Source organism: Chelonoidis abingdonii, chromosome 2 (assembly GCF_003597395.2).
Source record: "Chelonoidis abingdonii isolate Lonesome George chromosome 2, CheloAbing_2.0, whole genome shotgun sequence".
Lineage (NCBI taxonomy): Eukaryota > Metazoa > Chordata > Testudines > Testudinidae > Chelonoidis > Chelonoidis abingdonii.
In genome coordinates this window covers 261,535,649-261,561,181 of record NC_133770.1, presented here as the reverse complement: position 1 = coordinate 261,561,181, position 25,533 = coordinate 261,535,649, and the positions used below count along the sequence as shown (strand labels likewise).

Below are 25,533 nucleotides of genomic sequence, written 5' to 3'. Positions count from 1 at the left end.
TGATGAAATCTGCGTGTGCTTTGAAACCCCTGGTATGCAACACAAAGCAGGATTTTGGGTGTTCACAGTGAATCCCCATACTTCTTTCAAAAGGCTGCTATAAATTATAATCTACAGATCTCCAAATCACTGAGGGGAGGGTGGGGAGATTAGAACACTTTTCACCTCTTGGTCCAGTCAGTATGATCATAACTGAGAGTTGTGCTTCAAATCCAGTGTTATTGTTAGGCCAGATTCAAAGGAAGTCAAATACTCTACTGAGAAAACAGTGGGAAAAGGAAAGTTCTGAAGAAATAAGTGCTGCATGTTGAAATATATGCATGTCACACCCCATTTGTCTTTCATATTTAAGAATAAAACAGCCTGTCCTGCAGCAGTTATTATATGCCATACATTTTATTTTAAAAATGCAAGAAATTTGGCACGAAGAACAAAAAAATCAACTGATGAAAAGCATTTATGTCATGGTTTAAATTAAGACCTTTGTAATGCAAGAATTACATCAGCGGTAGGCTTAGCTTAATGAAAATAAGACATTGTTTTTAAAAACTGTGAACGATCAAATCCTGTCTCTTCACTGAACATGAGAAAAGACAGAAGGGGACTAGTGGACAATTCAAACTGAAATTGGACTGATTCACGCTTTACCTTCGTGAAGTATTGAAGTTTTTCAAATTCTTCCGTGGCAGTGCAGTTAACTGTATGCAGATATGGATTTTAAAATGTACTTAGTGCATATTAAATATTAAGATATGTCTCCAATATTTACATTATTTTGTTTTCAGTGTTCAGGTTGATATCTTGGATATTTTTTTTGTACTGTTTAATTTCTGACTACGTCTTGTAGAACAAATACAATGTACCTTTCTAAAATGCTTATTAACTGAATGTTTTCTATATGATGAATTGATGACTTCCATAAAAAAAATTACATTAAAAATGAGAAGCAGCTATGAAGATGTGCTGTCTGGAGACATGATCCATAATTTCTATCAACGTTTGTCATTTTTTCATATGCATTTATATCTTTATTGGTCTTGTGTGTGTTTTATGACTACATAACTACAGTGTCTGAAAACAAATGTGTATTTATACAGGACTACAGTGGAATTGGTTTCTAAAGGATATGAGTATATAGTTAAAATGCTACAACGAATACTGCTTTTGTCGTGATGAAGTTAATTAAATTATGAACTGTTTAAATTGTTGCATTTATGCAACACTATAAAAAGAACTATAGTTTGCTTATATATAATCCTTTCTTTGCTGTTATTGTAGGTAAATGCAGTTGTTGTTTTTATGTACAAAACATAAAAATAATGAACAGAAGAATCCAAATGGCAGAAGAATCCAAAATTTGGTTGTAATTACATCAGCTTGTGGCTGTACACTTTTACATTATTTTGAACTAATTAGACTGCCTTGTATTATTATTTTAAGAAATGCTCACCAGTGTGTTATAAGACAGTATGTTAAGTATTTTGTTATTTTAATGTTAGGATAGACACCCAGAGTGCAGGATGGTTGCTTACAATTATATTTGAGAAAGGATAATAAATATTCAGACTTTCTAATGCCAATACTTTAAGAGGATACTGTATATTAAAAAATGATCTTTAATTGTTAGTTAAGGTATAGAAAAGGAGGTTTTTTTAACACTTTGATTTAGCTATGGAGAAAAAAATATTCTTGATATGAGATGTGTGACTGAGTCCAGCACTGTAAATTCTGAAAAATACTCAATACAATAAAAATGCTTTGATATGTTCATAGTATTTTCCAATAAGACAATGAGTTTTACAGTAGTGGCCCCTTCTTGTGATAAATGAAGGAGGTGAAATAGCCTGTTACCAAGGAAATGATCAAAGCAAGTCAATAAGAAAAGGATGACTAATAGAGATCTTCTCACAAAAAGACTCCACAACGTACACTTATCAGAAAGTAATTATTTATTCCTACCATTCCCAGGGCTTCTGACATTTGTGGCAGTTTTATTTTAAACAAATGCAGTGAATGGCCCACTTTCATTTTAACCTTAAAACTTCTATGACCTGCTTTGGCCCTAAGGATGAAAAAATGATGGGAATGGGAAGGGGAGGATTTAGCAGTACTGAGCCTGATACTGCAGCCGGTGCATGTCAGCAGTTACAACCGGCTTCAGTGAGAGCTGTTTGCATGCAGCAGCTGCAGAATTAGGCCCCATGTTAAAGGTAGGGAAAAAATTGGAGTTGCAGTTTTTTTGCTTGTATGTCATTAAAAAAATGCCTAGTTTTTTTTCTACTTGTTTTTTCACATAGAAATATGAAGACGGTCAAATGCTGTCTTCCCTGTTCCAGCAGAGGTATCCCTGGAAAGGACTTGGATATGTAGATTAGGAGCTTGCTCAGCCCTTGAATGAAGGGACTGGTATGGAATCTTTAACAAAAATGTTTTTTTCCCACATGCTTTTAGGTATTTGATTTAAATATATGTTAACAAAAGAAATAAATTATTTTAAACAGTCTGAATAAAAATTAATTCCCCTCTCAATCAGGCTTGGCTTCTGTGGTCTCAGTAATGTCATAAACCTATTAATTCTTCAGTCTTCCAAAGTGTTTTCTAGAAAAAACAGGGTAGATAAGGTCAGACTTTGGCAGCTGGTACTATAAGGTTGAGTCTCACTGCAGTTAGGAAAGAAGGGGACAGTTTGGAAACCTGGGTTCTTTAGTGGCAATTTGACAATCATCATTTCAACTAGTTTCAAAAGCAGGTATTTCTTCTGAATGCAATCACCTGGTTCTACTCTACGCCTTGTTTCCACCTGATAAATTGCATTAAGTCCTGCTAAAACTACATTAAACATTTTCCTGATATTGCTTTTCCATGTAAACAAATGCTGTAGTTGCCACAAATGTTATGCAATAGCAGCCTGCATCAATAGAATCTGAACAACAATCTGTCTATTAAGATGTGGGCTGTACTGGGAATATGTTTGAGAATACATGGGTTAAAAATTGACTACCTTCTGTTTAATCTAGAGATATAATAATAGGGACCCCAAGTCTATGGTGGTTTGGGGTGACAGCTCATGTATTTTAAATGTTTGATATTGAGTTAACATCTACCGGGCCTGATCCTGCAAACACTTACACACAAGTAACTTTACTCATAAGAGAAATTCCATAAAGCAGTGTTTCCCAGACTTGGGACGCTGCTTGTGTAGGGAAAGCCCCTTGTGGGCCAGGCTGGTTTGTTTACCTGCCGCGTCCACAGGTCCGGCCGATTGTGGCTCCCACTGGCCGCGGTTCGCTGCTCCAGGCCAATGGGAGCAGCTGGAAGTGGCGCTAGCCGTAGTGGCAGTCGCCAGTGGGAGCTGCGATCAGCCGGACCTGCGGACATGGCAGGTAAACAAACTGCCTGGCCCACCAGGGGCTTTCCTGACACAAAAGGCATCCCAAGTTTGGGAAATACTGCCATAAAGGGTTTCTCTTATGTGGTACGGCAAAGAGTGCCAAAGGGTTGTGATTTGTGAAGTGTACTAACATGTTGTGCTATTCTACGCTGCATAGCCCTTGCTGGCATGTTCTAAAAGATACCTAGTTCACATTAACATAGTCCTGTTTGAAACAAGACTACATCAATACAAACTATTTACTTTTAGAATGCGCCAGAAGGATCTACACAGGGCAGTAGAGTGTTTTACAAACACATCTCTCTAGTGCACTTTACCTGCACAAGCCCCAAGTTTAGTTTAACTACTCATGTCCATCAGGTTACTCACACATATAGGTGTTTGCAAGATGGGGCCCATATGCAATCATACAGCCTCAGAAGCCATGTCTTAAGGCAATATTAAGAGGAAGACCCTTGCTGACTAGAGATGTTTGAACACCACAGTTTTGCTGGAATATTAAAAGAGAAAACTGTAAACATTGCTGATTGCATGACAGCATACATCTTTGTTACAGGTAACAACAGAAAATCTGAGTGTGTTCTGAATAAAAATAAATTAAGGAGAACTATCTTGTCTCTGGGTCTGTTCATTTCTGCCCCAATGAAGAAATGACTCATTTGTACCTTTACCAGTTGGATTCATAAATACTAATTAGTTATACTAACATTTAAATAATCTCATGGCTCACTTGGAAGAGCAAATTCATCAGTTGAAAATGCATCTCTTCTATACTGAAAATTACTTCTACTTCATGAAGAGCATTATTATTGGATTAATGGACTTTCATAGTTACAAAGTGAGTTACACTAAAATATTCATACTGATTGCCTAAAGTTTGGGCTCCTAAACCTTAAATGGAAGTGGCCAGATTTCCCCTTCAGCTCCCACTGTCCTCATTTATCGCTGCATTGGCCCAGTCCTGTTTCCACTGAAGTAAATGGCAAAACTGCCATTGCTGTAGTTGCCACAAATGTTATGCAACTGCAGACAGCATGAATAGAATCTGCACAACAATCTGTCTATTAAGATGTGGGCCGTACTGGGAATATGTTTGAGAATGCATGGGTTCAAAAATGACTACCTTCTGTTTAACCTAGAGATATAATAATAGGGACTTCAAGTCTATGGTGTTTTGGGTGACAACTCAAGTATATTTAATGTTTGATATAGAATTGACTTCTACAGGGCCTGATCCTGCAAACACTTACACACAAGTAACTTTATTCAGAAAAGAAATTCCATAAAGGGCTTCTTTACATGGAAATTGCTGTTCTTACTTCTTAGACCCTATATGAAAATTAGTTTCTCAAATGAATATTCCCTTTCAAAATACACCTCTACCCCGATATGATGCTGTCCTCAGGAGCCAAAAAATCTTACCGCATTATATCAAACTTGCTTTAATCTGCCGGAGCGTGCAGCCTCGCCCCCCACCGCCACTCCCTCCCTCCGGAGTGCTGCTTTACCATGTTATATCTGAATTCGTGTTATATCAGGTTGCCTTATATCGGGATAGAGGTGTATACTATTCTAGCACTAGTACTAATTAACATATTGCAAACTCAAATGACTACTACCAGACGGTACTTATACTAGTTAGTGCTTGTATCACTTAGATGTTTATACTTTCAAAACGCTGTATAAACGTTACCTAATTAATCCTCACAACCATCTCTGTGAGGTAACCAAGTACTGTTTTCCCTATTTTATAGATGGAGAAATTGAGACATTGTTAAGTTGAGTTGTTAAAGGCCACAGAGCAGTTAAGAATAAAATAGCTGTATTTCTGAGTAAAAGGGTTAGTTTTAAAAAGTAGCTTCACTGATTTAAAATTTGAATGAAAGAAAGAAAATCCATATGAAGAACAAATCTAAAAATTCACCTTCATTTCATTCACTGTGGATGAATATCTGCTGAAATGGAAAGACCCACACAACGATCAAAGCAAAGTTTAAACAAAGAGCATCTGGGAAAAAAAGTTAAAAGGATGTTTTATAATAATAATGCAGTTACCCAAATGTCAGTGTATTTGATCAAAGCTGATCTACAGAGCTCAGATTTGGCATTAGGTGAACCATCTTTTATTAGCTATTTCTTTTTTATTCAAATGGTTAAAATGGTGAGAGTTTGAATGGAAAGATATGCTGAGGTATCACTTATCTGTAGTTGGGGAAGACAAATGAAGCCCATCATAATGGCCCACAGCTACCTTGTCTTTACAAGGTGCAACATATTGAAACTACAGGTCACAACATGTCTTAATCCTTCTTGAGCCAAATTGAATCAAGGTGAAGCACTGCTGTGGATCAAATCACAAGACAGGGCCTGTTGTCCCCTATATGCAGTAGGAGCCACTATCACATACCACTAGCACTGTGGTTTTCAACCTTTTTTCATTTGTGGACCTCTAAAATTTTTTGAATGTGGTCCGCAGACCACAGGTTGAAAACCACTGTTCTATGGTAACAACCTTTCACGGACCCCTTAGCCATCATCTCCGGATCACCAGAGGTCCATGGATCACAGGTGGAAAACCATTGCACTAGCAAGTTGCCTATGGGACAAAAATAAGCTACCCCAGTTACTCAGGATCATTCCTTTGATATAGAGGTAAGAGACTGAGTCTATTTAGAGAGAGAATATATTTGCAGGCTCTGTTTTTGGATTTCCAGAAACAGCTATCATGAACTCAACCCCTCTTTGTACCACAGTTCCTTCATGAGCTATGCTGCTATTGACCGTCCCCTACATCTGCACACCACCTCCCACACTGTCTATGGAGCTACCAGGTATAGAGGGGAAACTGGAGTGGCATTAATTTTCCCAGTGTTCTTTCAACAGGAAATCTCCAAGATTGTGGTGCAAGAACTCCAGAACAAACACCCAAACCCACAGGTGTGCCTCAAACAAAATTCTCCCAGAACATCAGGATTAACAGCAAGATGCCTATTAATATATTATTGCTTATCCATTGTCCTTCTGTGTTGAAGGGCTTCTATGTTTTAAGCTGATATCATTTCACATAAATTAAAAACCTCCTGAATATCTTAATTATTCTTACTCTAAACTTGAAAACATATTGATAAACATCCAGAGTAGGTAAAAAAGTCAAAGTTTTGATTCCAACACCAAATGTTTGAAATTATATTTATGAATAAAAACATCAAATAAAATTGTCCGGAGACACAGGTTTGGTTCCTAGATCTGCTAATGATCTGTTGTGTGACATTTAACACCCTTTGTCTTGTCTATTTAGATCAGAGGCTCTTCAAGACTGTCACTTACTTTTTGTATATACAACAGCAATGCTGCCCTGATCTGAGCTGTGTCATGTTGGTGCTACAGTAATACAATTAAATAATAAGTAATAATAAATAATAATAATAATAAACCATCCATACATCTACATCTGGGAATACAACAGAGGGAATTATGGGAGTTTGATCCCCTTTCTCCACAGTTCCCAAAATCTGAGAGAATATTCCATAATACCATGCAAAAATTGCCCACTGTGCAGCACATCTAGGATCAGATTGCATATCAGGGACTTAAAATGTGTTGAAAAATGGAAGTAAGCTTTCTAGTCTTTTTTACTCTGCTGATTTTGAAATTGTGTTTCATTTATTTCAATATATTCATGGAAATTTTGATCAGAATTTTTAAAAAATCATTTTCATTTTTTTTATTTTAAAATTTTTAGTTTTTCTGTGGTTGAGTTTTTTGTTTTGTTTTGTTTTACTTTCCCCCCAGCCTTCTTTTTTCCTTATTCCTTCACTTTTTTCTTTTGGCCACTGAAAAAGAGAGGGAAGAAAATGATAAATTATAAAAATGACATATTCCAATTTCATCAACAACAACAAAAAAAGAAAGAGAAAAAAATTAAAAATGTTTGTGGTAAAAATTTCTGTTTTTTAAAAAGGGTTCTTTTTCAACCAAAAACTCTCTAATTCTATAATTTATGCCAAGTCCATATGAGCCTGTAGTTGTTCTGTGTATCATTCAATCATGGAGGAGGGCATCATCTAGTATTATCAAGACTGGACATCTTTCTAAAATATATGCTCTAATTTAAACAGATGTCATTGGCTACATGCAGGAATTATTGGGTGAGATTCTGTGGCCTGTTATGCAGAACTAATCATGTGCTCACATCGTAAAACTATTAAACTATGAAATCCACAGTGAATATGTCTCAGAGCATGTAACATTTGAAATTGAAGATGCAATCTCATTATGGCAGAGAAGAGGCATACATTGGAGTCATGGATGTGAGAAGAGGGCCCTCAAATTATGTAGATCCACTGGCCAAAACCCCACGTAGGGGGCCTAAATAATGACTGAATCGATTTTCTTTGGAATAGCCAACAAATTATCTTTTGAGTTAAAATTAAGCAGGAGAAATTTCAGCCAAAAGGATTTTTGGGGTGGGAAGCAGAGAAACGTGTCAGCTCTCAACCAACATCTTTGCTACCATGATGTTATAATTAGTTCAGAAATCTCCTACTGTAGTACATTTAGAGGGAACATGATTTCACTATACACACATATATATTCATATAAGCATTATTAATTGTGTAGATATAGATAAAATGGGCATTTGGGAGTATAATACTCTTTGTGTTCCTGTTATTAAAAAAAATAAGCCTCAGATTTAAAAAAGATACTCCTCAGATTGCTATTCCCTACTGGGGATACTTTACGTATTTCAATAAAATTAAAATGTTGTGTTACAGTGACTGTTAGAGCAAAGGGCTGAGAGTCAGAAAGCTTCTGATTTGAGATCTCAGCCAAATCATGTGACTTTGGAGAATTAACCTGTTGTATGCCTAAGTTACCTATTTGGAAAACTGAATTTAAAAAACAAAACAAAACAGTCTTCTCAGTAGAAAAACAAACAAGCAAATGCTGTATCTATAACTATTAAGGCATAGGCACTTTAGGCCCATGCCTAGAGTCCCAGCTGCTAGAGTCATGAGATTACATCAGACTCTAATTTTTCATTTTTAAAAAATGTATGTTTCTAGCCCCCATGTTGTGAATAGAAGTTTGAAGATGTGAAGCAAATGTAATCAACACAGTTATGCCTGCCTGAGCCTGCCAAAAGTATGAAACAATAGTTCCTTACGGTGTGCATCTAAATGGGGTGTTAATATTAAGATCCTCTTCTTGTGGGGTAGGGGTTAGGTGCAGGGGACTGTGTATGTGGCAGAAGAAGGATGGTGTGCCCTGACATGCACAAAAGCAGATACTTTGTGCTGGGGACCCTATTGCTGCTACCCTTACTTCCCCAGATTCTGGCCAACCTGGGAAGGGATGGGTCCCCTCTGCCATCAACAATCTAAGTGATGGTGGGGCCACAACATGAAACTGAGGACGCAAAGGTGGACCTATGGAGTGGCTTGTGTTGTGGTGTGCCTAGAGCCTCAAATTGCCCTAATTCCACAATGTGAATTCTGTGTTTAGTTTTTTCCAGTTAAACAGTTCACATAAGTAAATAAAATGGCTACAATAATTAAGTTTTGAAAATGCCCAATGTACATAATCTTTTCACAAAGATTTTAGTATGTGCTCTAATTGTTCATGCACAGTATTATCCCTGGAATACAGGCTGTTTTGTACATAAGCAAACTTGCATTAACATGATAGACAGGAACAGTTACATTCTATCATATCAGTGATCCATAAATAATGGGTCACTGGGAGATTTAGAAACTGTACCTTTCAATCCGTGCCAAAGAGATACATCAAGGTGCACTCATGTGAAGCGCAGCTGACACACCTTGAAACATCCTCAAAACACCTCGGGCAATGAGTCAGATCCTTCCTCTAAAAATAATGATGCCAAAGGATGTCAGCGGACAGTTTCAGTGATGGTGCCTAGTAAACAATGTCAATAACAAAATTATTTTACTACCTTTTTGTCTGGATAAAAACATCAATCTCCTTTCCGTGTAAAAATTAACATCTCTCAAAAACTAAAATGTCACAAGATCTCACAAATACTCAGTAAGGAGGATGCCACAGTACTATTTAAGTATGGAGGACTGTTGAAGCATTATATAAGTCTCATAGCAGAGTGTAAACTACAGACTGTAGCGCTGCAGCTGTGCTGCTGTAGTACAGACACTTATTACCATGATGGAAGGGGTTCTTCTTTTGCTGTAGTAAATCCTTCTCTCCAACAGGTGACAGCTAGGTCATTAGAAGAATTTTCCCATTGATTTAGCACTATCTACACCAGGGCTTAGATAGGCTTAATTACGTCTCTCATTGGTGTGGTCAACTTTTTAGTGTAGACAACCCCTGAGTTGTCAGAATGAGGTCAGGAGAAAGGAAGGTTGAGACACAAGCAGAGGGAGAGATATGGAAAGGCAAGAGAGAGGCAGAGGGAAAAGAGCAGGGGAAAGATCTCAGAATGGACAACACTGAAGAGCTGGTCTACACTAGAAAGTTAAGTCGACCCAACTACAGCTTTATCTACATTATGACCTTTTAGTGACACCGCTGTGCTGGTACAGCTGTGCTGCTAAAAGGCACACAGTGTAGCTGCTGTTTGTCAGTGGGAGACAGCTCTCCCGCTGACAAAAAACTTCCACCCACAACGAGTGGCAGCAGATTTGTTGGCAGGAGAGTGCTCCTAGCAACAAATTGCTGTTCAAACTGGTGCTTTGTGTCGGTAAAACGTTTGTCATTCAGGGTGGGGGTTTAACACTCCTGAACAACAAAAGTTTGGCTGATGAAATTCCAGTGTAGACAAAGCCTAAGTCACCCAAGGGTGTGAAAAATTCACACCCCTGAGAAAAGTAGTTAAGCTGAACTAAGCCCTAGTGTACACACTGCTATTCTTCCATTGACCAAGCTACTACCTGTTAAAGAGGTGGATTTACTACAGTGAGGGAAGAACCCCTTCTGTTTCTGCAGCAAGTGTCCACGCTGAAGTGCTACTGCAGCTGTGTTTCTGTTGCATTTCAAATGTAGACATGAGAAAGGCACAGGAAAGAGAATCTTTATAGAAAGGTGTGGGATGAGGGCGATGGAACAAATGAATGAGCTCCAAAAGACAAGGAAAAGAGTGAGGCCAGGTCTACTCCGCAAATATGTGTTGGCACAGCTATGTCGGTCAGAGATGTAAAGAGGTGTGCTTCATGACCAACATAGCTGTGCTGGCAAAAGCTGCTAATATAAACACAGGTATACCAGCAAAACTGCTGGTATATTTTATTTTGTTTGGGGGCTGAAATAAGCTATACTGGCAACAATATATTTTTATGCCAGGAAACCACTCCTAATATAGACCTGACCCAAGATTTGGTTGTAAATTAAAAGAGAAGACAGAGATAGAGATAAGGAACAGAGGCAGTGAGAGCTAAAAAAGACTACAGGGGAGTGGCATCTTATGCGGGGGTTAGGTCAGAGGTGAAAGTAAGCCAGTACACCCTGGTATGGCGTACTGGCAAGAGCTGGTGCACCATACCAAGGTGGCCCGGCTTCCTCAGCCTGCAATTTAAAGGGTCTGGGGCTTCCAGCCACCAGAACCCCACTGCCGGAGCTCGGGAGTAGCAACAGGGCTCCAGGAGTTATTTAAAGGGCCGGGACTCCTGCTGCCTCTATTGCCCTGGACCCTTTAAATAACTGCTGGAGCCCCACTGCCGCTACCCCAGGGCTCTGGGGGCTATTTAAAGGGCTGGGGCACTAAAAGCAGGAGAGTTCTGGGCTCTTTAAATAGCCCCCGGAACCCTGCTGCCAGAGCCCTGGGGTAGCAGCGGTAGCTGGGGGCTCCAGCAGCTGATTAAAGAGCCCAGGGCGGTAGTGACAGCCGAGCCCTGGGCCGTTTAAATAGCCACCGGAGCCCCTGGCTGCCGCTGCTACCCCAGGGTGGGGGGAGGGCACTTACCAGTACAGGGAGGGCCGGGGCTGGCTCTGACCCCCCATCTCTGCCCCTTCCACCCCAGTCCCCGCCCCTTCCGGTGGCCAGAACCAGCCCCAACCCAGCCCCGTACTGGTAAATCCCTATTTCTGCTTTCACCCCTGGGTTAAGTATCAGAGGGGTAGCCGTGTTAGTCTGGATCTGTAAAAGCAGCAAAGAATCCTGTAGCATCTTATAGACTAACAGACATTTTGGAGCATGAGCTTTCGTGGGTGAATACCCACTTCGTCGGATGCATCCGTATTCACCCATGAAAGGTCATGCTCCAAAACGTCTGTTAGTCTATAAGGTGACACAGGATTCTTTGCTACCCTTGGGTTAGGTTCTGAAGTCAGCGCATAAAGCGAAAATCACGTATAGTCAAACGCTAATTGAGTGGAATAGCCAGTGGAATAGCCCGTACTATAGGTACAGTATTTAAATTTTTCTTTTTCTTTTTTTGTTTTTTTTTGCCAAGCACATATAGTTAAAATCCTGTAAGTTAAATGCGCCTATGATGTGACTCCATTGTAATTAGCTCATTCCTTGCAAGAGCAAGATTGCTCCCTAAACTACATTTCATGATGCTCTGTCCAGTCTGACAAAAAATGTAAGTATCTAGCTATTATGGCTGAAGAAAAATGTGAATGGTGTGTAACAGCTACAGAAATATCAGAGTTTGCATGGAGCTTGTTCTGAGTGGTGTAAGTCCCCCATCCATATTAGTGAGGCGTTAACTCAGCTTTTCATTGATAAATAAAATGTCAACACTATAAACTATTTCATTCTTTATGTAAGAAAGGAGAGGGAGGATCACAGTTCTGCACAATTTACTGAGTGACATTTCATTTTGGTGCCACAAATGGGTGGCATTTGGGAGATACCACAACTTATTATTTAGCCCTGGTGAAAAAGAAGCCATTCACCAGGAGCCTAGCTGACTTCCATAGGCATATTCAAACCCTACAGAGGTCTTCAGAAGAGCTCAACAAGCACGTACAAATGAATTTTGAACATCTGCACAATTTAATGTGAGCATATCTCATTTTAGCAACTAACATGGACAAAATGTATTTTGTAGGTGCAGTTTGGAAGAGTTCAACCATTCCCTTCTCCCTGTATCCCCCCAATTCAACCCCTGAATAGGATACTAATTGCTTTCCACAGGCTAACAGATCTCACTTTCAGGAAGTTTTTTCAGATATTCAGCCCAAGTTTTCCCTTTCTTTCATACCATTATACCTAGTAACCATCTAAAATACAGAGAGATATACAGAACAGAGAAATAGAAAAGGAGGAGATGGAATGGGCAAGTAAAAAAAGAGATTGGGATAGTGATTAAATTAAACAAAAACAGGGCGAAAAGGGAATTTAGAAAACTTCAGTGAGTTACCAGAACATGCAGATATAATTGTCAGCAGCAAGACTCCAGTAGAACAAAAAAATATACTTTGTGTGAAAATTAATGCTAATGACAAAATTATTCATTATTATATTTATTATTTACATTGTGACAAATGTGGGTGGCATTATACAGAGATAATAAAAAGCATGACCTTTGCCCAAAACAGAGCTTTAGAGATTTGTTAGCACTATGCTAAAGAACTTTTAAACCAAACAATGAACCATTAATTGTTCTTTGTTACATTTAAGCATATTTATTATTTGATTATTACCAGTGCAGCTTCCAAGTGCCCAAGAAAGCTATTCTTGTCAGAGGGCCCTGGGACAGGGCAGTGTAGCACAGTGGCATAGTGAAGTATGATCACAGAGAGAAATTTTAAAATATTCACTGGCTCTTTAAGATTATGGGTACTGGTTTAAAAAAAATCAAGGGAACACGTGACTGTTAAAAACTGGTCTTTGCCTGAATTCTTAAGTTCAGTCAAAAAATGTGTAGTGAGTTTTTTGAAGCACTGAGAATATGAAGTGACAACATGTGTCTCTGTTCAGAGTGGGAAGATTATTGACATCTGTTGCCTCTTGTTTTATACTTAGATTGTAAGCTCTTTGGGGCAGGGACCATCTTTTTGTTCTGTTTTTGTACAGTATTACAGTAATACTAATAAATAATAATAAAAATACTTCTACGTCACCTCTTGATTCAGTTTGCTAAAGAGAAATGTTACACAAATTGCAAATGGAGCTCAGCCCCAGGGAGACTGTATGGGCCATATTCACCCCAGGATACTTCCATTTGAATGGAGTTACCCCAGGAATAAATTTGGCCCACTATGTGCCTTTGGGACTGGGAATAGGGAGACACTAGGTTTAGGGACCAGACACTGAGAAAAAGAGACAGAGAGAGACTTGGAGGTATTATGGGGATGAGAGCACACTGGAAGTTGGAGAAACAGTCAATCAGGAAAAGAGTAGATCAGGATCTAGGAGCAGGAGCAGTGAATGGATTAGTGGATGGGAAACACTGATGTCAGAGAACAGGAGACAGATGGAGAGGCGGGGTGCAGTGTGGGGGATAACAAAGGACCAGGGAATGAAGAAGAAATGGAATCAAGGAATTGATGAGTTAAGAGTAAGCCAATAGTTCCTCACTGGAATATGATCTTGGAGACTGGACTCTATCCCACAGCGTTTAGACCTGAAAGGCTTGGTTACTCTGGCCAGTGAATGTAGCAGCCCAATTCCCCATCCTTTTCATGTTGGAATGGTGCAAAAACAGACATAGACCACACTGGGGGTTGTAGATAGCTAACATGCTTTTAAACAAGCCTGCTCTTGTCTCGGCTCAAGGGTTACATGTGTTTGGCATGGTGTTAGTTAACATGGGTTAGTTAACACATTTACTGACATAGGCTAGACAGGTTCTCAGCATGGACATGCTGCACCAGTGTAAGCCATGCCTTGTGATAGTAAATGACATGTTGTCAGCACAGACATACCGCTGTGCCGTGCTCCAACGCACACTGCTGGCAAAAGATCCCAGCAGAGCCAGGCTCTCCGACAGCTGTTTCTCCATGGAGGAGCCATGCCCTGCTGGTATGTGGGTTTCAGAAAGGCACCTCCTTCTCATAGGGCACACTCAGGTGGGCATGGGGGGGCTCAGCCCTGCAGGGGAAGAGAGAGCACACAGCAGTTCAACTCTCTGCACAGCATGGGGAGAGTCCCCAGAGCATGGGGAGATTGGAAGAGATGGTGGGGGCTGAGGCCCCCAAAGCAGGAGGAAGGAGATGGTGGGGGCTGAGCCCACCACAAGTAGGGAGAAGGAGGAGGAGATGGTGGGGTCTGAGTCTCCCGCAGAACAGGAGGAAGGGGGGAAAGACGTAGGGGCTAAGCCCCTCCAGAGCAGGGGAAAAGGGGGAAGATACAGTGGGGGCTGAGCTCCCCCAGAGCAGGGGGAAAAGACAGTGGGGCTGACCTCCCCAGAGCAGGGGGAAGGGGGAAAAGACAGTGGGGGCTGACTCCCCCAGAGCAGGGGGAAGGGGGAAAAGACAGTGGGGGCTGACTCCCCCAGAGCAGGGGGAAGGGGGAAAAGACAGTGGGGGCTGACCCTCCCCAAAGCAGGAGGAAGGGGGGGAAGAGACAGTGGGGGCTGAGCACCCCCAACAGGGGGGTGAGGGAGGAGACGTTGGAGCAGGAGGACACGGCGGGGGCTGAGCCCCGCCCCCCAGAGCAGGGGGAAAGGGCGAGACGGTGGGAGCTGAGCCCCCAGGTCAGGGGAGGCGGAAGCTGAGCCTCCCCCCGACCTGGGCACGAAGGTCCCCCCAAGCGCGAGGGAGGGGGGCAGCTTTCCCGCTCTCCGCGAGCGCCGGGCCGGCCGTAGCCCGCTCACCCGTTCGCGTCTCAGGAGACGCAGCAGCGGAGCAGGCGCCAGCCAGGAGCGGGAAAACGCGCCCCAACAAGCTGTTAATGCGGGGCCGGGACCGGGCCGGGGGTGCGGCCGGGATTCCGATCCCCTCCCCCTGCCGCGGGGTTTCCGGACTGCGCAGCAGTGCGGAGACCGGAGCCTAGTGGCCGCGAGAGGTTCTGCCTCCACCTTCTCTCCCTCCCTGAGCGTGGGGCTAATCAGAGGCGCCCCCCGGTGGCTGCGCGGGGGGCTAAGGGCGGGTCCCAGGAGAAGGGGCCGGAACAAGCCGCCCCAGTGGTTGTGCGCGTGGTATAAGGTGGGTCCCAGGAGGAGGCCGTGACGAGTCCGCCAGTGACTTTGCAGGGAGTCCGAGGAGGGGTCCAGCACTGGGCGAGCCTGTAGCAGCTGGCCATGGGTGTGAGGGATCCCTCCAGTGAACGGCTGAGCCCCGCAGTGGCAGCACTGGTCTTCCCATCAGGACGGTTCGCCTTTGCTGTCTGCACCAAGGCATGTGCAGGGTCATTCCCGTCCCCCTCCCCCACCAAGTTTACCCCCGCTTGTTTCATGTTGCAACTGTGCGAAAGCCACCACGAGCCACGTGAATTAAAATGAGCCTAGTTTTGGAACGAAAAGTGACCTCCCCAGCCGGGTCACTGGCGGCCCCCCCCCCCCCCCCCGCACAACTAGCACAGCAGGACACCGCCGTTAGTCTGCAGGAGCAGAAACCGAAGTGACAACCCCGCCTCCCCTTTTCCGTGGTAAGGTCTTGAGATTGTACCCACCCCAGCCTCCCAAGGCCACTTAGAGGTTGGGGCGGGAGGTCGTTTTACTCCCACACTAGCTTTAAAGTCTGTTTAAAGACGCTCTTTGGGGAACTGCATGGAGCATTTGGAGCATCCAGTCGGGAGTCTCCTACAAGGGGGCAGTTGCAGCGTGCTGGCAGTGGCTTCTCTGGTGCAGTGGTTTATCTCTGTTAATGATTCTGGAGACATTTTATACATCCTCTTTCTTTAACTGGGTACGAGTTACAATTTTGACGGCTTTTATTGACGACCCCTGCAAGCGCCTGCAACTCCTCCGGCTTGGCAGGGCTGAGCCCTGATAACGCTGCCATTCAGCAGATTGTTAGGACTGATAGGAATGTTAATGAAGTTGGTTAAACGCTATTGGGATTTACAATAATCCTTCCCATGGGTGATGGGATCCAATGGGATTTTATTTATGTCCAAGTGTTTGTTTTCAGAGCTATCAGAAAAGAATCGTCTTCTGCAGTATAAAGTCCCTGTCTACGCTAGTGAATTGCCAATGTTCAAAGTCTAATAGCAGGAGACTATCTAATGCAATCTTTGGAAAAGAAATGACTTTTACAATATATGGGTTGATTGCAAATAAGTTACTAATAAGCCAGTTTGGTTTAGGGATTGTTGTATACATTATTTCCCAGGCACTGTTTATTTGCAGCTATTTCTTTTTAAAAAGTCGTTAATTCAATTTAAAAAAATTACAAAAGCTAATACTTAGTGTAGACATTCAAGCTATTAAGCAATGGAGTTGTAAATACGGGCACTTTCATTTTATTTTACAATAGATAACACAAAAGCAGCAGTCATAAAAGCGAAAACAAGAACACTTTTCAGAAACGTTGTGACAATACAATTGCCCAGATGGGGAAATTTATTCAATATAAGTTACTATTGCAGCTGACACAGCAGAAGACAAAATGTTTAGGAAAGTAATACGACAAAGCAGGAGGTATGGGGGGGTTATTTTGAAATACACTTTTAAAAGATATTTTGACTCCCAGATTTGTTATCAGTGTGCATCCAACAGGACAATAAAAAAAAAACACATTCTGTACAGAGCTCTAAAATGAGCTGCGAATATCTACAAGAGACTAGCATATGCTCTTTGTGTGGATAGAAGTGGAGCCCGATCCTGCAGTCCACAACTCCCTAAGGGAATTTTGCTGGAGTGTGGTATGCAGTCTCGGCTCCAGTGTGTGTGTGTGCGCGTGTGTGTGTGTGTGTGTGTGTGTGTGTAGCTTTCTACAATTAAGTCCTTGAGCAGAATTAGCAACTTGGAGCTGCAGAGGCAGGTGCAGGTCCTTGGCTGCTCTAGAAGTCCTGCCGCGGGGTGTGAGTTAGACTGTGCCGCCGCAGATCACAGTTTCGCCTGAACACTTTGCCGCACTGCTCACAGTTGTAGGGCTTGATGTCTGTATGGGTAAGAAGGTGAGTTTTCAGATTACTTCTCTGATTAAAGGTTCTTCCACATGTGGGGCATTTGTGTGGAGATTCCTGTTCAGATTTGAAGCAAGCAAAGGATTAATCCTTTACAAACTACCTAGTTTATTAATTTACTACTTTTCTGTTATTACATAGCATAACATGAAGTATAGGGAATCTACTTAAATAAATCTAGACTCTTAATCCTCAACAGATACAAAATCATGACACTTTTAACTGCCTGGAAATATCCTGTCTGTCAACGTATATTTTATTCACAGCTCAGCCCATTTCATGCCCCTTGAATATACAGAAAAAAAATGTACAGTGCAATTCTTCAATTTCAAATCACCACACCATCTCTTTGAGTAAGTCTGAGCTTTCCCCCAAACAGTTAAACCATTACAAACATATACAATGTATTGGGATACAGGCAAATCATTTTAAGGTGCCAATTAATCTTTCAAAGCTGGTTTCCCCCTACAGTGCTTACCTTTATTTTTTACAAACATAAAATATTGAAATGCATTTAATAAGATTTAACAAAGATCATTTATAAGTACCCACATTCACAAGCAATTTATGTAAATTAAATCCTTAGTGGACTCTATTTGCTTTTTTCTAACAGAATTACATATTTTTAAATATACTAAACAGAGGTGTCTTAATAAAAAAAAATAAAAACATAGGGCCATAGCCTGTTATTAAGCAGATTGCTTTATTGAAGTAATTGGGGAGATCTGCTTTAAAAACTAATGGCAAGATATGGCTCATTATTTCAGGTGCCTAACCACATTCAGAAATTTGTCTACCTTACATGCTAAGAACAAGAACAGTATAATGATAATAATAGATATGGAGATAAACTTACCTGCATATGTAAAGTTTTATGAACTGCTAGAGTTCTGGATTGGCAGAATCCTTTCCCACATTCCTGACATTTGAAAGGTTTTTCTTTGGAATGGATATATCTGAAAGTCAATACAAGGGATTGAATCAATGGTTGTCCAACAAACTCAAAAGCCACAGGAAGGCTCTAGCGATTCTTTAATCTTATAATTACTTTGTGTGGGGGAGGGGAAAATCCTGACTCTTTATTTATTATTAATTATTTTGTTATTTTTGTTCTGTAATTCTGTGTATGATTAACCTCCTTTATCAGTTCAAAACATTGACAATAATTCTTATCAACGCTAGATTGCCCTCTCTGGTGACAGATTAGACTGCATGTTGGAAAAATCTGTTTCACAAACTGGTCCCGATCCTGCTCCCGTTTAAATCAATGGGCAATTTGCCATTAAACGCCAGTGTGAGCAGGACTGGGCATACATAGTCGTCTATTTTAATTTTTGGTTGAAGTTCTACTCATTTTCCCGGGACTACAAACCTGAACGAGGGGGCGTGGGAATTGGCCCTTTAGCTTTACATTCAACTCTTAAACCCAGACTGTAAATACTGTCCTTACCCGACTATTACAATCTTATCAGTGATGGGGAATATTTGTTTCAGTTAATAGATTGCCTCCAAATACAATCACATGTCCAATCCACAAAAATTACATATTTATTTGCTATTCCCTCTTAGAGGATCAGCTGTAAATTAATTTGTCAATTGGTTTGCCACTGCTTCCTTGCTGGAGAAGCAGAAATGCCTCTACATGGGAAGCGATGAATCCACCAAACCTTTACGGCTAATGTAAGCCTCAGGAGAAAATATAAGGAAAGTGAGCACATTTCTTAAATTCACAGAGGCCCAAGATCGGTGGGGCCTTGAGTTTAGCTTGGTAGCAGATTGTCCACATGCTGACAACCTGGGATGAGGTTCCATTGTGCAGTGATCTAAACCTGGCGGAGCCCACGGAACCTTTGTAGTAAATAATAAGAAAAGTTTCTGATGTGACAACTAGAGAGAGAGAAATAACAGCTGCCTTTCACTGGGGGAGCTAGGAGAAGGCTGCTTGCCTGTGGCTGCCTCCCTCACCTGTGGTCTCGGAGGTGGTCCTGTCTCCGGAAAGCCTTGTGGCAGATGTCACAGGTATAGGGCCGCTCGTCTGTGTGGGTTCTCTCGTGAATAAGCAGGTTGTAAGATTTGGTAAAGTGTCTGCCGCAGAACTTGCAGATAAACTCTTTTTTCGTTTTGGAAGGTAACCTGCCCCTGGAAGGCTTTCTGTCCGGAGACAGTTTGCTGATCCCTGAGATGGGACTTCCAAGTCCTGGACTCAGCTTGGTCAGATCTGCAATCTTTGGTGGGTCCTCCTGCGTGGCGGCCACGGCCAGATTGGCAAAATCAAACCTGGGCCTGTCTTTATGTAAAGCTGGGATTACATGGGCGATGGCCCCTTGCTTTGGGTGAAAGAGGTGTGTGGCGAATGGTAGCGTTGGGAAAGAGAATCTGGCATCCATTAGGCCCTGAGCTGCAGCCATCTCCGTGATGGTAGACCTGGTGATTTCATGCACATTGGGATATCCCAATGTCCAGTGGTTCATATGCATGGTCTGCACCGCGCTGAGTCCATAAAGACCTTGTAGGTGGTCCACAGCTGCTGGGAAGGTGTTCACAGCCTGGAGGAAGGAGTAGTTAGTGAGCTGCAGTGAAGGGTGGAGTGGGATCGGAGCTGGAAGAGCCTTGCTTCCCATTTTCCCAAAGGGACGTAAGCAGCAGAACCCTTTACCTTTCTTCGGGACTTTCTAAACTTCCAACAACAACGACAGAAAATCCTGTAAGCAAGGGAGGGAGAAAGAGAATTTACTGAATGCAGCGTGTTCCTCAGTGACTGAGGCAATCGAAAAAGTCAAACAAGTGTTCCAGGGTCGGGGTTTGTTTTTGCTCTAGTGCACCCGTGCAGAGACAACTACTGTACGTGTTTGCACAGATCCCAGAGAATTCCTAGGAAAAGAAACAAGTAATTCTCTGTATTGAGGAAGAAAGACACAAAGTGTCCGGTTCAATTCATTCACAACAGCCGAAAAAGTAAACTAATCGTGAAAGGGTATCAGGAATGCAAGGCGTGTATCGATTCCTAAAGGGCTGTACGTCGTATTGGTTTGTATTTCAGTCATTCAACATCCCACCCCCTTCCCAAAAATATCTCCAGAGACTGAACTCCCACCAAGAAGACAAGTGGTTTTAGCCGCACACTGCATAGAAGTGAGAAGCAGACCGCCTTCATTCTGCATTCAGTGCTACCTTCACATCGATCTTATCTCCAGAAGTCACTTCAAACCTCCTCTTCAGACTTATTGATTCCCCCGAGACTTTGAAGCAGCCGCTGAGGCAGACACCTCACCTCTGGGGCCTTCTTGGGAGATCGAGGGCAGGAGAATGTGCACAAATTTACAGTCTTCTCTTAAGAGGGGAGCCAAGACAAGGTTCAGGGCTATAGGTGACAATGCAGCCTAGTTTATTCTAACTCGGGTGCTTATTTTTCTTCCTTCAACAACAACTCATTTATCAAGATAATTGAAGGAGAGAAAAGCAACACGTTTCCAGCACTGCAGGTTCTAAATAAATCCACTTTACGCTCAGATCCCTTCCAGATGGTCGGAGCAGCGCCACACAGAAGGGCTTTGGGCGAGCAACGCCATCTGCGGAAAGGAAAGGTGGCCAGGCCCGGAGGCCTCTGCAGCCCTACGGACATAGTCACTTTTCTAGACCTCCAGATAAATAAACCCCCTCCTCCTCCCACTGGGCCGGGGTGTTCCAGATTAGATTTCATGGAGATGTGTTTCTGCTATTGAAACCCTCCTCTGCCTAATGGCGCCCAGGGGAATAGATAGGAGAGCTGCAAACCCGTTAATATACTAATTTCTCTAACTCCTGATACCATCACCAGAGACAGACAATAACCTGCGGTGCAAAACAGCCAGCTTCACTACTCACTGACTGGACAATGCTCCGGGACATTGCGGGGTTTCCGCCCCAGATTACCCCCCTCCCAGGCCCAGATGCCTTGTCTGCGTTAGTATTATATTAACTCCCTTCAGAAAAGGATCGGTGGACAGTGCATTAGCGGCTTCCCGGCGTGTTATTGATTCCTCCCGGGTAGTGTTGTGGCCTACTGCGGTATCCGAGCGTCTCTGCTGTGTGTCTCTGTTCCTTATTAAGGAGGACATATTGGATCGTCTTTCCAATGGGCTTTTCACCCACGATTTGTTGGCTGCGTCCTGGATTCCCCCATTTTCAAATGTGAGGGAAAATCTGATTGATTTTGTTCAAAAGCACCTAAATGCTGCAGCGCAGTGTCTTCTGCCTGCGGGACTTCCACCCGCACGCGGGTCGGTGTGTCACACCCGCGGGGCTGCCTCAGGAATTAGGGATTTCTGAATGACAAACCTGGGCTGTACTCTAGATTGTACAGGATCGGGGCGGCTGGCTGTCCAGCTGTAGGCCCCAACTGCTGTTTTCCTTCTCGGCACCTCACACCACAAACAGCGGTCCGCTCTCGTGTTTATTTGCTCTCTTCATTTTTGATCAGTTGCCTAAGAGCATGTATACGTGAGAGAGTATTCGTGGAGAACTGTGCCCTTGGTCCTGCCGGGTGCTGCTGGGCCCGCACCTTGTGTTTCTCGGCTCCACTCGGGAAGGCAGCAGCAGCAGCCCTGCGCAAGGGGTTTTATGAATAAAATGAACCCCTTCTGAGCTGTGGTATGCGATCTGGGAGTGCGGGGAGGGAGTTAATGAGAGGTGTGTGACAGTCAGAGGGTTTCACTCAGTCCATTCAACCGAAACTATACACTCCATTTCTAATCAACTTTCCCACCACTAACCATTTTCCATGTTTTAATCAGGGAGCTCTCACTTCACACACCAGACCTGCAATGGGCCAGCATTCTGGGCTAAGCTAGAAAGCACTGCACGGAGCAAATTCAAGTTTTTATTGATTGATTCCTTTTTTTTTTTCTTGGTGTGGTTACATTTCCATCAGATTCAAATTATTTTTTCAGACCAAGACAAGGGCGTCGTTTTCCCTTATCACGTGAAATGGAATCCAGAAATAGGTATTGGATTGCCTGAAAACCGTACGTATGAGGCACAGAGTATAACGGCCCTGGATTTCTGAGGATGGAAATCGTGACATGTAATTTTCAGAAGTTTGAAGTATTCTGCCCTCAAAGATTAAATGCACATTCTCCACGCATTAGTTCAGTGAAATGTGCCTTTCCTGATAGCACATAACCTCAGTATTACCGATTCCCTCAGAAAACCAATTCACTACACAAAACAAGATACACTACACGTATAGTTGAATGGCACCACGCTTTTCCTTTGAGGTGGAAAGCTATATTTTTGGTTCTTTGCCAAAACACACGTTTGTCATACAGAATTTAGCTTTCAAACTGTCCTGCTTGAAAAATGTATCTCAGACATTTTATATCACGCATTCACATTTTCATTTTATTTTAATCATGCCACCTAGGAATTTCTTCTATTTGCGTGTATTGTTGTTTACTTTGAAGTCCAGAAGATGAAAGGCACTTATGATTTTTTAAATGTAGACACCTAAGTTTTTTTTAAAAAAGATTTACTAATAGCAGTAGTATTGTAAAGCATCACTCCTGCTTGATTTACATTCAAATACTTTACAGGAATGTCCATTTAGGTAAAGAAAATTAAGACCTCTCTTTAGTATTGGCCAATACGACATGTTCACAGGTTAATTTCAGTTCACTGAACCTTATCCTTAAAAAAATTCGGATATTAAAAGTTACCAAAGGGAATTGTAGTATTTTACTATGTTTCACCTTCCTCTTTTGATATTATACGTGGTTGTCCAATTTTATATAGCGCATGCATTAATATGACGAAGAAACTTACCAATAATGTAATTCTGTAAAAGCGATTATTCAAATATATTTTCTTTACTATAGAATATGTTTTTAAAAATTAAACGAGTATACTATGAAGTGGACCATAATGAATGGGTTGCCATTTGTACTTGACTTTATATCTTATTAAAACAACACGCATACACACACAAAACCAGAAAGTGTAATAGTATGTGCTTCTCTCCTTTAAAGTTTACTTGCAATAAAGTGAGAAAAAAAAACGGATGTTATTTAGACCTCGGCACTTCCCTTTCCCTTCAAAGTACTTAATTAAATTAAGGCTAGTATCTGCATAATAGGTCTCGTTTATCTGCTTGCTTACTTTTGACCTACTCAGCAGCGCGGATTTTCTTTTTCCTGTAATGGCAATTTGTTAAGTAGAGAAAGTAGCTGTCTTTGATGATCCACAAAGTGAAACAACATATTGCTTTTGTTCACTGATAACAGGTAGGCTGTGACAAGGTTTAGCTACCATCCACAAACGTTTTTTTAGCGTGTGCAGTCAAAGCACATGTATCGCTATTGCTATCTAAAACTCCTCGTTTAACGCAGATTGGAAATAATCAGCGTCATCGTACCACACTGCAATAATCAAGCAATGTGTGAATGCACCTCGCTTTGCTCGGGATTTATTTAATATTAAAGGCCCAGTCCAGAATTTATTGAGAAACCAAAACTTCTTAGAGAGACCCTAAGCAGAAAATATACTTCAAACATTATTTAATGTGCTTATAGAATAAGCACTGCGCAGAGAACACATCTGCTCAACACTGTATGGGATTGCAGAGATTCAAACTGAAAGTAAACCTAAAAATGCTGTCCTCTCCTCAGGAATCGCTTACTTGTTAGAAAGCTCCTTGACAAATATTTCAGTGTTTAACTTGAGTATGTTTAAGGAAATGTATGATCACACTCTACTGCTGATTTACTTTTATAATCAGTCTCCGAATTCTCAAACATGGACACCTTTTAATATGAACATTCTCGGTGACTGTAGCTACATTGCAGTGCAATTATCTTTGTGAAACACATGTTTCAGACGATCGCATATTATACCTAGGTACACAATCCTTGATGTCTCTTTCTCACGGCACTGTTCAATGCATAATTTCTCACAGCAGCTACGTGGTAGTAACAGATTTGAGTGACTTACCTACCACAATGAGCTTCTCCCAAAAGGCCCCTCACAACGCAAAGTTCAAGAGGCGATCCTGGAGTCTTTGTAGTGTCATTACATCCACAGCGAACCGGCGGAAAACTCCACCATAAGAGTTCAGCAAAGCTGAGTCCGAATAGCTTTCAGCATGTTGTGGAGAAGGAAGAAGAGAGGGGTTAGAAATTACTCAAGGGTTTCTCCTTGTCTTTGGACTCTTGCTGCGGAAGTGTGTACAGTCCTCGCTTGCGTGGGGAATTGTGTAGAGACCTTTCTCCTAATCACTCTGCCTCGCCTTCTCCTTGAGCCTCTTGCTTTCAACTCTTGCGAAGTTTGATACAAGTCTGAGTCTCCCCCTCCCAGGTCCATCACATTTCAGCAGTAAGTGGCATGGAGCACTGTCCCCGCCCGCTGTCCCACCCCAAGCCGCACACATTCGAACGTTCACTGCTTTAGTATTCTGACCCCGCCCAACATGGAAAGTTCAGAGGGTTGTAAAGTTCCGAGCCCTCCCTCAGCTCCGCCTCTCTTCCCTTTTCGCTGTACTGTTTACTTGTGTTTGGGTAGCAACAGGGTTTTAAAGGGGCAGTGCTCTCTTTTCTCATCCCCTCCCCTATTTCTTTTCACGTTACCTAAGGTGACTTTTTTTCCGTTGGGAAACCTCTGCTCGTTCATAAAACAAGATATCCCCGCTTATGCTTCTGTCCCTGCCTACATCAGCTACTGGGAGAGCTGTATGGTCCCAATTCCCCGGATATAGAGCTGCTTGGAGCAGTTTTCAAGAACTTTCCCCTACTGCTACAATTCACTTTACATTCTTAATACACTTCGTTCAATCCTTAAAGTCCTTACATTTTCTCTGCTTAGATGGCACGTAACGTAATGTTTACAATGATACTTGGTACTCCTGTCCTTGTGTATTTCTGTCCAAGATAATTTATAGCATAACGCTATTTTCTGTACATACTTCTATGAGGTTCAGCTGTCCTAGGGAATTTGTCTGATGCAGGTAACTTTCAGTTAGTAGTACATTTTTATCTACGAAATTTCTACCATTCTATACAAATTCCAAGACAACATTTAGAGCAACATTTAAACCTACGTCAGGTTCTTAAATGCATATTCAGTATTCAATGACCGAATCCAGATTTGTAGGTATCTGTAGTGTACATGCCGATGTACACAC

At 42.1% G+C, this 25,533-nt stretch overlaps 1 protein-coding gene across 2 annotated transcripts; it reads right to left on the bottom strand.

Moving 5' to 3' along the window:
- Window positions 1–17,163: 17,163 nt before the first annotated feature.
- On the bottom strand, window positions 17,164–24,747 carry OSR2 (odd-skipped related transciption factor 2). Of its 2 annotated transcripts, none has more exons than XM_032796244.2 (4): window positions 24,348–24,747; window positions 19,350–20,086; window positions 18,241–18,340; window positions 17,164–17,441 (listed from the first exon to the last, which is right to left on the bottom strand). In XM_032796244.2, exons 2-4 carry the CDS (start codon window positions 20,003–20,005, stop codon window positions 17,259–17,261), a joined length of 939 nt encoding a protein of 312 aa, XP_032652135.1. In that variant the 5' UTR covers window positions 20,006–20,086; window positions 24,348–24,747; the 3' UTR covers window positions 17,164–17,258. The 2 variants fall into 2 exon arrangements, with proteins under 2 accessions (XP_032652135.1, XP_032652137.1); XM_032796246.2 differs by having other exon boundaries at window positions 17,164–17,359.
- Between the last annotated feature and the right edge of the window lie 786 nt (window positions 24,748–25,533).

Coding starts and splice junctions, on each gene's coding strand:
- OSR2 (XM_032796244.2), bottom strand. CDS start 20,005: ATGGGAAGCAAGGCTCTTCCAGCTCCGATCCCACTCCACCCTTCACTG. Junction 18,341..19,349: donor GACCACCTCCGAGACCACAG/GTGAGGGAGGCA, acceptor ATTGACTTTCAG/ATATATCCATTCCAAAGAAA. Junction 17,442..18,240: donor ATAAAACTTTACATATGCAG/GTAAGTTTATCT, acceptor AAATCTGAACAG/GAATCTCCACACAAATGCCC.